The sequence below is a fragment of the Mya arenaria genome, chromosome 3 (assembly GCF_026914265.1).
Source record: "Mya arenaria isolate MELC-2E11 chromosome 3, ASM2691426v1".
Taxonomy (NCBI): Eukaryota; Metazoa; Mollusca; class Bivalvia; order Myida; family Myidae; genus Mya; species Mya arenaria.
The window spans coordinates 21,482,669-21,499,370 of record NC_069124.1 but is presented as its reverse complement, the minus strand read 5'-3'; the positions used below and the strand labels follow the sequence as shown (position 1 = coordinate 21,499,370).

Below are 16,702 nucleotides of genomic sequence, written 5' to 3'. Positions count from 1 at the left end.
GCATTATTAAGTAAGCAGTTAAGGGTTTATCACTCAAAATGTATGTTTGCTATTCAAGTGTATGCATCGATTCTGAATAAGAGTGTCACTTTAAGGTTTTGTATGTAAGCACATGTACGGCAATAAGTTTTTGATATATTGCATTGAGAGTTTAAACAATTAAGTATGATGACAATCGCATATAATACGACTTTTGGCCCTTTATTGTTTGTGTATTATTTCTAGTTAAAGTTTTTTATATATTTTGATTTAACATAGATATATGAATGTTCACTAAAGCTCTGCAATTCTTAACTTAAAAGCGGCGGAATAGTCGAGCGCACTGTCTCTCTGACAACTGTTGATTCTATATATTGGTTGATTATACATTGTCGTTATATAAGTTTTGATTTGATTTTAACATACAGTTGATAGCCAACTTATGTAAAATTTACAATGTTATTATACAATAGTATCTTTTGTACACAACAATACATAGATATCATCTGGCTTTCATTTAAGCTTGTGATCACCAACTATTTGGACAGAACTGCAGCTCTTCTTGTCATTGTGTTAATGGTACCGACTGCGACAAAGCTAACGGTCTGTGTCCGGCGCTTGGTGTTTGTGAGGATGGCTGGAAAAACGACCAATGTGATAAAAGTATGCGAACGCCTTGTTGCTCTTAATAAAAGTTCCATCGTTCATCTGGTGTCAATCTCGTCAGATATCTAAATAAACAAACATGAGTATTTCAATGCAGTCATATCAAATTATGAAAATCAGTTTTGATAAAAGAAAATTATTGTTTTACTTTGTTTAATACTGAAGTAATCTTCAAAATGTGTACAGCAATTCAATATATCTGAACGTGAAAATGGTATGACATTCATTGTTCATCATTCATGTTGTTATTGCATACAAAAGTATAACTTGTCCACTATCAATTTAGAGGTCATTGTTCGATGGCGTTTGGGCACTTTTCTTGTGCGTTTAAACAGAGTATTTAGTCTATTTTTACTACTGGGCTTCTCCCTGTAGTTTTAATAGTATTATTGACACCTAATGGTCTTCTGCATGTGTATACTATTGCTATTCGTATACATTACATATGATACTACTATGTATTCATTGCAATGCGCTGTCTTCCTCCTATGTACATGCCTCATCACATTTTGCTAGATGCGCAAGACCATTTATGAATATTTTGCTAGAGAGAGAGAGAGAGAGAGAGAGAGAGAGAGAGAGAGAGAGAGAGAGAGAGAGAGAGAGAGAGAGAGAGCTAGACGTACATTATACTATGATATTCTGGTAGAAATTGGGTACTTCCCAATTGAAAGGATACCCAATAAAAAAGGTAAGGTAGTTTCCATAATTGGTCGGTATTCGCAGAATGTGAATTTCCGAAATTCGGGGAGAATTGCAGCTGAGAATGTCAATGTTTTAACGCATCGTCATGCAGCCACATAAATGGAAAATGCGAAATTAATCAATGAAATCCTGGTTGGAAAGGGACGAACTGCAATGAAGGTTAGTAGTGGTAATATGTTTAAGATAAGCAATAATCCAGCAAACCATTTTTATACCCAATAATTATTTATGAAAGTCATAAATGTATTAGTATAGGAAACCAACTTAAACATATCTAAGCATTCTTCTTTGATTTGATGGATTTGGGCCGACCATTCGAATATTAAAGTAACATAATATCACTAATAGTTGATGTATGATTAAGTCATTTTTTCTTTAACTGCCGCGAATATACAATTTCCAATGATCATGTATTTTTACATTTTTTACACTTATTTAAGCTTGTGACAACGGGACATTCGGACAAAACTGCAGCGGTACCTGTCACTGCAACAGGAATTTCACCTGTGAAAAGTTCACTGGAAACTGTCCGGACAGCTTATGTGCCTCAGGGTGGAGAGGAGACAATTGTAGTTTGTGTCTGTACCCTTTGTTATGTTTTTATGATTTTAATTGTAAAACATTATTTAAAATGACACTTCTATCTGCGGGGTGTACATTTTTTTATAAACTTGACATTGCTTTGATCGAATATAATCCTACTCGAGTAATATTAACAATGTAATTATATAATTTTAGTTTTTATACTATTGAACAATAAATAAATACCCTCTGACTTTCATTTAAGCATGTGGTCACCAACTGTTTGGACAAAACTGTAGTTCTTCTTGCCATTGCTTTAATGATACCGACTGCGACAAATCTAATGGTATATGTCCTGCACGTGGTGTTTGTGAGGATGGCTGGAAAACTGACCAATGTGATGAAGGTCTGCAAAAGCTCTGTCGTACTTACATCAATATTTCAATCAATACCTTAGTCTTATTTTTTTCCATACTCTTAATTGTCTTCGCTTTCTTCTGCGTGCGTTCATTGCTGCTTTGTCTATTCTTAATATGTGTTAATATACGTTATATCCCTCCTATCCCATGTCTTGTCAACTTTGAAGTTTTTGCTAGATTCACGACAGTTTCTAAACTTAATATCAGAGCTCGACCTAAATTGGTACAATGATTTTTGAGTAAGATTATACCTCAAAATGAGTGGTGAGGTACAACAATTGGTCGACCTTCACAGAATGTATGCTTCTGAAAACTAAACATGATACAAAAAATGTTCATTAATACTGCAAACCAAATGCAAGCAAAACAACGGAACCTAAGCCATCGCACAACTAAACAAAACTGAAACTAATCAAATGTGATTTAAAAATAAAATGCTTTTTATCAAATACGTTTCATTTTGTTTAATTAACATTAGTTAAACCGTTTAATAATTGAATAAATTCCACATGTATAAATACTGTTAATCTATTTCAGTGGTCTAGACAGTAATTATACATTTATCTGTGTAACAGATACAACCTGTGATCCAGCCAATGGAAACTGTCATTGGCAAAGGAGCCCTTCTAGCTAAACCTGTGACATAAGACAATTCGACTAAAACTCAAGATACACATGTAACTGTGTAAATGAAACGTCATGTGCATAATATATGGATTATGTATAATTTAGGACTGTAAGGAAGGATGGTAGTGTCGAGCTGTCAACCAGACAATTTAACCCTACTTTTGCTTGATCCTCACTTAACTAGTGTATTTATTTTGTCCTTCCTTTTAGCTTTAGCTGTCAATGCGATTGAGGATTTCTAACGCCTTACCTTGTGTTGAGCAGATAACATCTATGCTCCTACAGTACTGTTAAGACCAAACTTGACAGTTAGTGAACTTCTTGTTCACTATCAGTTCACCATCAGTGCACTTCGTAGTGCACTAGGGTAAGACAAGGGGAAAACCAGGGAAAGACTAAATGTAGACAAGGGGCTGACCAGATAAGGCTTCTTCAGTCTGTCATAAAAGCTATATTTACAGTGAAACTTAGAATGATGTGTGTAGTTTAAACAGATGTTTTAATGTTAATAGAATAATTATAATCCATTTGGACCTTTCATGTAATTAATATAGATTTATTAAATTAAATAACTGATGTTGTTTTATAAAAAAGAAATTGTCAAAACAAAGATATTTAAATGTTTTTTTTTTGTTTTCTTTTTAAATATGCATTGCATTATTTTGATATTAATTGATAGGTATAATGATATAACTTTGGTTCTGGGTTAAAGGGTTTCATCTTCAAACACTTATTGAACATAACGATTAAATGTATTCATGAGCCTTTATTTAAACTTTTTCACAAGGTGATATTTACAAATTGTTCGTTATTTGAAATAGTAAATCATCAAAGTTCATGCCGTATTGTTCCAAGCTCAAACTGAAATTGTTGTGCCGATGTTGATTCATTCAAAGGTCATATAAACCAAGATTTTCTTCCATCTATTCTAAAACTTTCAATTTTATGTTTATTTTTGTTTAACAAATGTATTATGATTTAAGGTGACAGCCTAGCAGCAATCATTACCAAATAAGTACACCATTAATTATAATAGTATATTTTCTAAATTGTACCCAGATTTATTAATTGCATTTCTGATTTGAAACACATAATAAATAAACAAATATTTTAGGTTTTGTATAATTGGTTCTGCTACGACAGTATGAAATGAAATACTATCCATTGAAGGCTACCCTAAGCCTTCTTTAAGTGCCCCCCATAGTACACAATTCTGTGTATTGATCTTTATCTTTATTGCCTCCGGCTGTCTATCAAATCTCAGATCTGTCAGTGTTTGACTTATTGTTTCATTTTGATAACTTTTTAAATCATATTAAAAGCATTATAACAATGCTTTAGAGTAAGAATAAGAGTAATGTTAGATATTATTAATAATATCCCATTTATATGATTTATATCATACAACATAAATGTATTAAATGTTACTTTATTTGTTTATTATTTACTTCTCATCTGTCAAATTAATACATTGGCTATGCATATATCGTTTATGCAAGAGTATGTTGTGTATTAATAAGACAATGCTATTTTCTACTGTCACCTCCAAATGGCCCCGAGCCAATCAACAAATACACAGGAAATTAGCCCTGCAATGACAGCAGTGCAATAAACAAGGGATACACAGCAGATAATTCACATGACAATCTTCTTAAAACTAGGCCTTTGAAGGAAACTCAATAAATGTTTTACAAATTTGGTTTTAGAGAAGAGATGGTAACAAATATGTTTTTATAAAAGATGGAAAATAGTTTATAATTTGTGTTGCAACTGCATTATAAAATAAAAATACTATTTCTTTACGACACTTTTCATCATTTGTGAATCAAATTGTTAAGATGTTTGAGTAGAGATATTTAATATTTACCATGCATATCATGTATTTTAACATCAAATAGCAAGTTTAATAGCACTTATATTCATTGTAATGCCTGTTTAATGGTTGGATGCATAGGATAATTCCCTTTTTTGCCATTTTTAATGTAATCACAGCAGGGTTCCTGATACTTCCTGTGTATTGTTTATTACCTCGACCTATTGGGGCTAACATTGTTACAATGGGTAATCTCATTACAAAAGTATGAATAAGCATTTTATCATTTTCTGAAATTCAATTTTAATGCCTGGTAAGTGGGCCATTTGGTAGGATAATTCCCTTTTGTGCTCTTTTTATAGATAAAGATAAATAGATACATTCAGTATCAAATGCTTAAACTATGCTTTTAAGATGTTTATTTATGAAAAGTAATGAAATTAGTCGTGAATATAGTTAGTAACATCTATACAGGAAAGTTACAGACAATTGCAAATTCATTTAAAAAAGTATTTATAAACTTTTTGAAGTTATAATGTAATGCATGTTTGAAAATGCTGTTTCTGAAGAAATAGCCTGAGCTTCTATTTTTAAATCTAATTAAGGGTGAGGTATTTTTTATCAACACTTCTTCTTTTAAATTACAATTACCTTTGTTATCATAAAGATTGGTTTTGCATTCACAGTTTGAGAATATAATAGTGCTGTTCACTTAAATACTTAGGATTCAGAATTATTATTTTGTAATCACTAATTGACTTTAATTAAATGTCTGATTTACCAAAAAAATGTTTGGATGTTACAATAGTAGCACAATTATATTTATAACAACCCTTTTTTCAAATATTGGCTTACAAAGAAATTTATTGTATTTATTTAAGAAATGTTTTATTCTTATTTCACCTACATTAGAATTTAAAAAATGACAAATATGACAAGTAAATGATGGGTAGAAACTCCTTGTCTTTAGTTACTGGCCCATTAAATGATGAACATCATTAATTCATCAATAAATGCAGTATACTAAAATGTTTTGTCACAAGTTAAACAATGAACTACTAGAGAAAATGATCTTATCAGTAAAATTAAATCAATATAGTAAGGCCAATCTGAGTGGACCAGGAAAATCAATACTGGCTTATCTAATAAACTACAGACTACATTAGTTTATCAATAGTGCACAAATTGTTCACTAATAGTGCACTCCTAGTGAACAAGAGTGTAAAGTTTGGTCTTAGCAGTACTGTAGTTGCTTTAACTTTAAAACTTTTGCGCTTGCTTGTACTTCATTATGGTATTTAAACTAAATTAGTTTCAACAACCTATCTAAACATCTTCGAAACACAACTATTTATAATGATGAAATACTTCGACTCAATCGTTCTTAAATTCATACAAAGCATTTATGCGTTTATATGTTTTAATTAAACAATACCGATTGCAAAGGTTTTAGTGTTGACTTTAACTTTTGAAGTATCTATGCGTGGTGTATCTTGTTTTTTAAAATACTATTATCCTAGCAGTTGACTGGTTTAAACAGTACAACTATATAACAAGCTTTGTTGAAAAAGCGTAAACGCATTTTGTTATTTTGCTTTTATTAAGAATGCGGAAATCAAAGATTTGGGAAGAACTGTTCGGAAGCGTGCCATTGTGACGAGTGTCATCACATCAACGGGTCCTGTTCTTTATTCTCAAAACAATGTTATCCGGGATTCCAAGGGGATTCCTGCAGTGAAGGTATTTAATTTAAATCCGTTTTATTTAAATTATTTTAGATTTGAAGTTTTGTAAGGTCTAGTAATAAATCTTCATTGTCTTAACTGACATTAAATATATAAAATTCACATACTAGTAAGAACTATCGCACAAAAGATTACTTGAAGATGAATACAACGTTAACATAAAACTCATATGTTCGACGCTACCGTTTTAAAACAACGCCTGTATCTAATGATGCCATTAGATGTAAACATCATAGTATGGTTTTTGTTTTGTGGGTGTGTTTATTGTCTTATAATTCCTCTTTTAACAATAATAATAATAGTCTTATTAATGCCGATTTTTTTATAAGTAAACTATGTATAATAAGTATTATATTTATCTTTTTTTAGAACTTAAACAAACAAAATCACCAGTCGGAGGTATTGTGGGAGGTATCATGGCATTCTTAGTTGCTGCAGGAGCAGTTGCTGGCGGGGTTTTCTTTATTATAAGAAGAAGGTATTTCACACGAATATGTATGTATGAGTATAGTATGAAGTGAAACGCATGTTAGAAAGAATAGCGGCAAGTATGTTCACTATACAATAAACACGTTTCATGTTACATTTTGCAATTCTGCATAGGAAAGACCTCCATGGCAGGCACTATTGAATATACTCGGATTAGAATCATTCTGTTCTATTCTGAATCTGCTGCATGGTGTATTGTATATACGTCGAACAAGTAAAAAATATAATAATTCATACAACGTTATTTCGAAATAATTGTAATCTTAATTGAGAAATCCTTAACAATATATTAATACTTCAAAAAGTTTGAATATTATTTTTGAATAAATTATCATCCTATGAAATCAAAATTGTATTACACTACATTTTTCAGAAAGCTAAACAAGGATAATCCTGCCAAAGACTTCTCTAATAAACTACCGGCAAGATCAAATCGGGGAAAACCTGATGCACTTGAAATGAGGAATAATGCTTCCAACAATCCTATGTATTCTAACAACGGTTAGTATGTCTTATGATATTGGAATGTTTGGGCTTCTTCACTAATATATTTTTTCCAGAAAAGTTTACATCTATTTAAATGTGTATACGTAATATCACATCAAAATGCAAAGCCACGATAAGCAGTTTTTCAATCTGAAGATGAAATAAAGCTTACTGACCCATAAAGATAGAGAAGGGAAACTCATGGTGCGCATTATATGTTGAAATTTGTCAATCCACCGCTAAACAGAAATCATTAAATAGTTTTATGAAAGGTTGCTGAATCAAATATCAAAGTGTTTCTATGAATAAGGTACTTATTTTGTTACATTAGCTTTGTCCATGCCAACAACAAGCAACACATGGTTGACTGTTGTGCCAAGCTATTTTAAATCTCCAAATTCATGACCAAGTGTAAGACAGGAAGGGACAAAAACAAGCAATTTTGACTAAAACCCCTTAAATGTGACCTTGACCTTTGACGTCTTGACATAAGTCTTATGTTTCACAGATCAGCTTTACACGATGTAAATTTGTATCCACCGATTCTTAAACGAACCAATGCAGGATAATGGTACATACCGGACAACCAAGTACAAGGAATATTGAACAATGTCCATTTACTTTAGCTTTTGACGTACTGACAATGATCTGCACGCGACACGCCGTCTTTGATGGTGAACATTTGTGCCAGTTTTTAAAATCCCCAAAATGCATAGCCCAGTCACAGCCTGGACAAGCCAAATTACAATGCATTTTGACCAGCGACCACACAGGTGTGCGTCTTCCACCGGCTCACGGTCTGATTATGGTGAATATGTTTGCCAAGTTTTGCGTGGAAGTTAACTGCTGTTGTTATGTAGCTATGTATTAAATTTTCATAAACTAATTAGCATTATGTCTGTACAATTCAGAAGCCGCAAACGAGGGCGATTACTACAGTTTTAACGACAGCGCTCCTGGAATTAAGATTTCTGAATTATGGAGTTACGTCAGAGAAAAAATGAAGAATAATAGAAAACATCTTTATGACGAGTTTGCGGTAGGTAATGATCGGATTCCATTAAATATGATTAATTTGCATTTAAAAAATCATAATCACACAAAAACTAAAAAGACGTAAAGTTCTACTTTTATCATGTTTGATTGCACAAATGTTAAACGTGTATCAACTGGTCTTTTAATCATTTTTAAATTCAATATAACCCCGTATGTTTCAGACACTACCGACTGGCCTTGTCCATAAACATGAAGTCGCATCTCAGGAAAGGTACAAGGGCAAAAACCGATACAAGGAAATGTATGCATGTAAGCCCCGCCCACGTTTGTCTTATATTATCATTATTATTATAAATTTACTTAACTGTATTTAACCAATGCTTTTGGGCTATCAAGTATCGGCTATTTCCTAATATTTGCGATTCCCGTTCTCTCTACATTTTACACCACCGAGTTGATTATTTTACTGTATTCCGTTAAAATGTTTTTGTTATTATATAAACGCCTGAAACAACTTCTTTCAGACGACCATTCACGTGTACCACTTCAAAAGGCAAAACCAGACGATCCAGATTATATCAATGCTTGTTTCATCAATGTAAGTTGTATTTCTAACTGAATTTATTCCGATCATCAATTTTCACTTAAGTCGATATCTTTAAACCTTTTAGAAAGCACTTTTGATGAATTTGTTTTCGAATACTTCATAAGTATGAATTTTTATAAATGTCAATATGATACTCGCAGTTCCCTGTTTGTTTGTAGGGTTATGAGAAAGTAAATAAATTCATCGCATCACAAGGTTAGTAATTTATTTTTTCTTGAAATTATATGGCGGAGGGTTTTGTCTTTGGTTTCTCTTATTCAAAGTTTCTGTAACTCTGTATGACCTATGAGGTTAACCATTCAATACATCTTTATCCTTGCTTCAGGTCCTATGAAGAACATGATTGATGAATTTTGGCAGATGGTTTGGCAACAAAAGTCTGACAAAATTGTGATGTTGACAAATCTCATAGAAATGGCTTCGGTATTTGTATTAAGCTTACATATAAGATGCGTTTATCTTACACTTATATTGTGTTTAAAGCTATCCAATGTATGAATCTGTATAACTCTTTATTATGGACGTATATTATAATAAAATTTACGAGGATATTGAATATGTACCAATTGTTTCATCTTTTTATAATATATTTCGTCTTCGAACTTGTATTATCATTATGGAATTCAAACAGAACTCATACTCTTTATACGAGTTCGCAGAAATCATACTAATTGCTAATACATACATTTTATTAACGTCGATTAATCTTTTTAACCATAAACACTACATATAAAGTGCATACAATACTGGCCAGAGAAAGGTGAAAGTTGTTCATACGGTGGCATTGACATATCATACATCAATACGAAAGAATTCAACGACTACAATATACGCACATGGGAAGCCGTGCAGGTACAGATGACTGTTGGATTTGTGTAGTTACCCATGATATACAATATTAACTGCGATACGATATAAATTAATGTTTTGTGTTGTAAGTTTAAGAAAACTATGAAAAAATATATTTATATGAATCATTCTATGTTCCTTTCATCAACAGAAATGAGGGTAATTTTAAACAGTAAATCCTAGTTTAGGTTCAACACTGTTTGAAACATGACTAAGGACTATTATGTTTGTGTGTGTTTACCTCAAAACAAAAGCATTTCGTAAACAGTTTAAGGAATCAACACAAATGCATTTTGGAGCGCCAGTAATAATCGAAGGTGATAATTAATATTTCAAATTATGTCCAAATTACTATTTTTAGCCTGAAAGTAAACCACGACGAATACGCCAATTCCATTTCAAAGCATGGCCTGACATGGACGTTCCAGACAGTGCTTGGTGTCTTGTCAACTTCTGGACAGCTGTTGACACTAACAATTCAGCGTATGGATCACCAATTGTAGTGCACTGCAGGTAAGGCGACTGAATTGTCTATAGTTGATGTTGCTATATCCCAATATAGTGCCAAGTATTGCCATCTCATCTCAACCCAATGTTCCCATTCATGAATGAAAAATAAATTAAAACAATAAGATGCTACCACTTGAACAAAAACTTATCATTTTATGCCTTAAAGTGCTGGAGTCGGTCGGACGGGAACATTTATCGCCCTTGACAACCTGATACACCAGGCAAAAGCAGAGAAGTCTATTCGCCCTCTACAAATGGTACAGACACTGCGCAGGCAGAGGGTGAACATGGTTCAGACAAAGGTTTGTTTCTTTTTTAAGTTTATTTTCTTATTTTGTTACAATGGCGAAATGACAGCTCATACGAACACTGAACGTATCAACACAGTATACTTCAACAGTGATGCTAATATATGGTATGTGCTTGAGCTACTGAATAAGGTGAATACCATAGTCATGTCATAAACAGCAAGCGTATCCAATAAATTAGCATTCATAGTTTCATACATATTGATAGGAACAATATGTGTACCTTCACGAGGCTGTAGCAGAGGCTTTACTGATCGGCACACATCACGTCTACTCCAAGCAGTTTGATAGTTTCTACAAGCACATGGTCACAAAAGAACCCGGGTCGCCAAGGACGAGAGTTGAAGAACAGTTCGACGTAAGTTAAAAAACTGTTAGGTATGACCATCTCGAGAAAGATATATATCTAAATATTAATTAAAATTCACCTAAAATAGAGTACGCCTTATCAATTCTCATCGAAAATAAAACCGTTCAACCTGATACTAGTGAGGGTTGGTGACTGTCTTCACTTAGTATAACATGTATTTTGTGCTTCTTGTTCGAGATCTACTTTTAGTTTTGTTTCCCTTATTCTAAAGGAATGCCATAAGTAATTAACAACGCATTGGTATTTTATTAGACAAACTGAAACTGGCAGTTATGTATTGTTGAAACCATCCAAGTTATTAATCGCTTTACAGCTGATTAAAAATGGAATCAAAGAAGAGACGGTACAGGAAAGTGGTCATGAATATGGAAACATGGAATCCCTGCACTCTGAAAGTAATTATGTTAAGCGATTAGATACTGGACTGAATTTTGCTATATAATTACTTTCCTATTATTTCTAACATTATATGTGATGTCAACATACTAACTTCTGATATTACTAGAATTATTTTTTGTATTATCTATCTTAAGTAGATGCCTATCGCCCTAAACTGAAAAACAGAGGATCTAACATTGGCCAACGACTTGGAACTATTTTCTTACCGGTGAGTGAAAACTACTGAAAATTATTGCACGGCATTTACGTGATTAACAAGTTGTGTTTTTGTCTGTATTTATCTTTTTTTATTTAGTCAACGTTACTTATTATTATGATAAGACCCCTTTTTTTCACAACGCATGCTATACGTTTAGAATACTTAATTATACTGAATCAATAAGCAATAAGGCGAACGGGTTGTTAAAACGCACATCAATGAACATCAATGCGCAGCTAACTATTTGTAAATGTAAATTTACTACAAGATCACCTTGTTGATATTTCTGATGTAGCTGCTATAAATATCATTGTCCACCATTAAGTTGGAATAAGTGTCAATGGTATAGTTTGAAACAAACATGCTGAGAGACAAATACTGTAATTAGTTTTACTGACATCATGTTATATTAGAAGAAGACCGCCCTAGGTTACTACCTTCTTTGTCTAACAAAATCATGCAATGGATTCAAGTTAGAGTGACGTAAGTTTGACCAGCATTATCACGTGACTAATTAAAATCACGTTTGGGTTATCAAGTATGACCAATTATAGTACGATGGTTCGGCGTCATGTTAAATGTAGTAACATGGTTTATCAACATAAAAGTTTAAAAGGGAAAGTTACTGCATTTGTTTAGTTTCAGTACCCCTATATGCCTACAGTCAAACCCAAATGGCTATAACACCCAGGGACCGATGAAATTACCTCAAACCTCAGAAAAATTGAGCCAAGCGGGAGTGCATAACTTTAGTATAAAGAAATCGGTCCTTTACATCCATATTGAGCCATCGAGGTTTTCGAGCCAATTAGGTTTAAATCAACGGTGTTCTACTCTACATATACGGCTAGTTTGAAATATATGTTGTATGGTTTCCTTTATAGAACTACGCGAATACAAACACGTTCCTGATGGGCATGTCGCCGACAGAAAATACGCTGGAAGAATTTTGGTCCTTGATTGAGGAACAACACATCACCACCGTAATTATGCTGACGGCGCAGTCAAATGTCGCATACAAGGTTGTTAAATTAATTCAGTTGCCATTAATGTAATACAACAGGCTTTTCGATGGAATGCGACGTTTTACCCAAGCGACTATTTAACGTTTAGTTTATTTGCCATACTGTTAGAATAACGTTGTGTACTAGTGTGATTCATTGCGATACGTCACTAGTGTTCGTTCGTAAAAAACAGCATGATACACATATTTCAAAATCAAAATATTAACACACAAGCATCCATAACTTAAGATTGTTAGCACTATTGATAAAGTATTTAAACTTAATTTCAGACTTGTCAATACCTTGGAAGCAGTGACGGAAGACAAATCGGCAAGTTTAAAGTCAACTGTATCCATGAAAAACAGAATAAATCTTTCCAAGAGAAGTGCTTTTCATTCAAGGACGTTAACCATGAGGTGAATGATATGACAGACTAACAAAGAGTGTTTTTTTTTATATATTACTTGTTGTAATGAAACTTTGCAATGATGCATTGTCGGTTTGTTCATATAACGTGTAATTATGTTAAACTACATTTTGGCATACCAGTACATTCATTCAACGAAATGCAAAACCGTGGTGACAAAAACATGTGTTTGCACATTATGACTCGCTCATTTGACAATATCACATATTATTTAGACAAGACATAGTTCACATAATACGAGTAGTACACAACCTTGACAATTTAATATCAACTTTTAAGATGACAACACTATTTTGTGACATTTTAACGATCAGTTCGAACAAGATCGCAATATACTTTGACAAGTTAGACATCGTTGCAAATTTAGATAATATAACATTGTAACTGGAAAAGACAGTGCAGTTCGCTACTTTTATCAAAACATCTTTCTGTTGGACAGGATAACAAGTAGAATATAGAAGAGAAGTGAGTATTTTGTCCGATTGACAAGATAGCACACTATGTAGACAAGTTTACACGTTCTTTTACACAAAACATCATGTACAGTTTATATAATATAACAGCATATTAAGAGGATAGCATATATGTAAAAAAATAAATGCGGCATTGATTTTATTATAGGTGTATGAACGCAGTTGGGGTTAGGAAAATGTGTGGAGTCCTAATTGCGTTCATATTCCCCGATCATGACATCAATCCCGCAATTCATTACATATATTTACAACAATTCTTCATTATTTAATTCAATAATTGTTGATACAATACTTCATTGTATATATAAATTATCAATTGAAGTCACAATTACGTGGTAAAAGATCAACCACTTGAAAACACTTGTAAACGTAAAATTGAATCAATAATGGCACCAATACATTTCACATATCATAAAATAACATTTTTTGAAATGTTGATTATTTCAAACGGGACTTGCTGACACAATACAAACAAGGTGAACAAATCCCATGTATATTGAAATACGGTGATTCGCGCTCCGAAAATGCCGAAAGGCATTTTATTTAAGGAATGTAAGTTGAGGTGTAAATACAGACATATTTACATATCATTTCGACAAGATGGCATAGCAGTTAGTAATATATAATACTTAATTGAGCAAATATATATTATTTTAACACGATAGGACGTTTAATGAACAAAACGGCTTGAAATTTCAGAGCGTAATACAGGTTCGGCATTTCATAGAAACACATACCTTATGTAGAGTTAAAATTCAAAAAGTTACTCGAACTATTGAATATTTAACTTAAATATTTATGTATTTAAAAGAAATTTATGGATGAAATAACAAAGAATTCAAATTAGGTGAGATAACGATTCATATTGTAATTTTCATCACACCAATTATTTTGTTAGCCTAAATTATACACGATACAGCGTACCAAATACACCAATAGTAAAACGGACACTGTTACTCTCTCTGCAATCTTTTGAACATTTAAGGATGAGGATTATCTAATGTCAATCCGCCAGTTTGAGTTTTTGGCCTGGCGGGATGGCGAGGACACGCCCATGGCGGTCCAACCCATGTTGGACATTTTGGAGGCAGTCAACAGGTGGCAGCCTCAGCTCGACGTGACTAGACCAATCCTCATATATTGCGGGTAAGATCAGCGAACTATTTGTTTGCTTCAAAACTATTTCTTCAGCATAAATTCGATTTATTGGTTATACACGGAAACGTTGAACATTCATATTTTAGGTAAATATAAAGTTAAAGAACAAACTTGAAACGCAAACAATACTTGTATTGCATTGTTTAATTTTCAGAAAGGTAAATTGTTTGGAAGCCAAACAGCTTTCACACCTCAATTGTGTGAACAAGTATCCGCATTTAATGGTATAGGCGGTATGAGTTAACGTGGATGCCATGTGTGCATGTTTGGTGCTCAATTAGAAGCATTCCATAACACAAATCTATTATTCTGATTTTACAGATCAGGATATCGTCGCAGTGGGGTTGTAGCTGTACTTCTGAATGAAGTTCATCGGGTTCAAGACAACAAGGGCCAGATAAACATCGTCGACAGCGTGAAGACCATGAAACAACGCAATAAAGATATTGTGCAGAACCCGGTAGGTTTGACATACGAAGTGTTCACAAATAAACTTATACCCAGGACGCTATATGGTAATAACATAAAAGAAGTGTTTCGACCGTCCTTGATTTACCGACTAAAAAGTTGCTAACGCCTTTTTAGATACAGACACAATTTTCGTGACGTCACTTCGATATTTATCAAATATCAATCATGTTTAATTACAGAACGAACTTACAAACCAATTCAGTTTAATACTTTATTTGTTTGAGAACCTTTCAAACTGTGCAGTAACACATCTGGTTTGCCTACCCAAGGGTCACTACTGAGGAACGAATTTATATCAATTTCCTGTTTTGTAGGCACAACTTCGATACATCTACGACGTCATGCAAGAATATGTCAAACAGATGGATGTTTATCAAAATTTGTAGGCCATGGCAGAATAGTGTTTACCCATTTGTACAGACTGTGTCACATTTATTATATGAAATGGCGGTTTACATTTAATAGTTGTGCATGGTTTTGATTAAACCAGGTATACAGTAGATCAGTATGGATTAAACTTCTGTGCATTCAAAAACGAAACATGACTTTAATAACACATAACTAAAACAATATCATTTTTATGATAACATTCTGAAAATTGTTGCATGAAATGAGGAAGCACTCTTTTAAGCTTAAAGTTTAAACTTGTTTTATAATTAAGATTCACAAGATATTATCATTGATTAATTTTAGACTTATTGCGTTCGATGCACCTTTCATGAACATACATTTTAATGACACTTAGAAGAACAGACATTTATATAATCTTTTTTATTGAGCTTGTGTGTTTATTGTTATAATACCTCTTATAATATGCATATGTTTAAATGTGTTCAGATAAAATCAAATATTACTTGAAGGGTAACCAATATTACGTGTTATAGACACAGGCATCGAAATATTAAATTTCATGTGTAATGTTAATTTACTTCTGGAAGCAAGGGTAAGTCGCAACTATATTTGTAATTGAGACTTATTTATACATGTAATATATATAATTTATATATTCATATACTTCAAAATATGATGATATAAAGGGAGCAAAGCTATTGATATGGGAATTAAGGCTTGAATTTAAGTATAAAAAAGTTATTGGTAAGTGTGTGTTTATATGTATACCTACAATAACCACAGTTCAGCTCAATTTAAAAACAATTGTCAACAACATGGAATTTGTGAGAGATTGCCTTTAAGACGAGATGTATTTTTAAAACACGTTGATCTCTGTAACCGAATTGTGTTATTTTCGCAATAAATCTCTGTATCATACCGAATCAATAGTATGCATCGTATCCGCGTACGTTTCCAGCAGTGGTTAAACAGAGGCAAAAGATGACGTTAACATGTCACTGTACATCATTTTCTGAGGTCTATTCAACATCGGATTAAATCGAGTTGTGTGTTTTGTTAAAATAAGTCGTCTTAACGTTGTATTATTGACAAGGCATTTGACCTGTAGATTGTAGTTCACCAAATATTC

The 16,702-nt window shown here is 32.8% G+C and overlaps 2 protein-coding genes across 2 annotated transcripts; both read left to right on the top strand.

The window, feature by feature from the left end:
• The first annotated feature begins 1,981 nt into the window (after nt 1–1,981).
• On the top strand, nt 1,982–7,471 carry LOC128225819 (multiple epidermal growth factor-like domains protein 10). The gene is made up of 5 exons (XM_052935715.1): nt 1,982–2,003; nt 2,138–2,278; nt 6,337–6,471; nt 6,846–6,954; nt 7,339–7,471. Exons 1-5 carry the CDS (start codon nt 1,982–1,984, stop codon nt 7,469–7,471), a joined length of 540 nt encoding a protein of 179 aa, XP_052791675.1.
• An 896-nt stretch (nt 7,472–8,367) lies between these two features.
• LOC128225818 (receptor-type tyrosine-protein phosphatase alpha-like) lies at nt 8,368–15,608 on the top strand. The gene is made up of 16 exons (XM_052935714.1): nt 8,368–8,490; nt 8,669–8,756; nt 8,972–9,045; nt 9,213–9,249; nt 9,380–9,483; nt 9,790–9,900; nt 10,265–10,416; nt 10,580–10,715; nt 10,930–11,079; nt 11,405–11,486; nt 11,625–11,698; nt 12,574–12,711; nt 12,984–13,109; nt 14,579–14,739; nt 15,073–15,211; nt 15,537–15,608. The coding sequence occupies exons 1-16, from the start codon at nt 8,452–8,454 to the stop codon at nt 15,606–15,608; spliced, it is 1,683 nt and encodes a 560-aa protein (XP_052791674.1). The 5' UTR covers nt 8,368–8,451.
• Nucleotides 15,609–16,702: the final 1,094 nt, after the last annotated feature.

Excerpts from the sequence above, each read along its gene's own strand:
- LOC128225818 (XM_052935714.1), top strand. The coding sequence starts at position 8,452 with ATGAAGAATAATAGAAAACATCTTTATGACGAGTTTGCG. Across the intron at positions 12,712-12,983 it reads AGTCAAATGTCGCATACAAG|ACTTGTCAATACCTTGGAAG; the intron begins GTTGTTAAATTA and ends ACTTAATTTCAG. Across the intron at positions 14,740-15,072 it reads CCAATCCTCATATATTGCGG|ATCAGGATATCGTCGCAGTG; the intron begins GTAAGATCAGCG and ends CTGATTTTACAG.
- LOC128225819 (XM_052935715.1), top strand. The coding sequence starts at position 1,982 with ATGACACTTCTATCTGCGGGGT. Across the intron at positions 2,279-6,336 it reads AACTGACCAATGTGATGAAG|AATGCGGAAATCAAAGATTT; the intron begins GTCTGCAAAAGC and ends GCTTTTATTAAG. Across the intron at positions 6,955-7,338 it reads TTCTTTATTATAAGAAGAAG|AAAGCTAAACAAGGATAATC; the intron begins GTATTTCACACG and ends TACATTTTTCAG.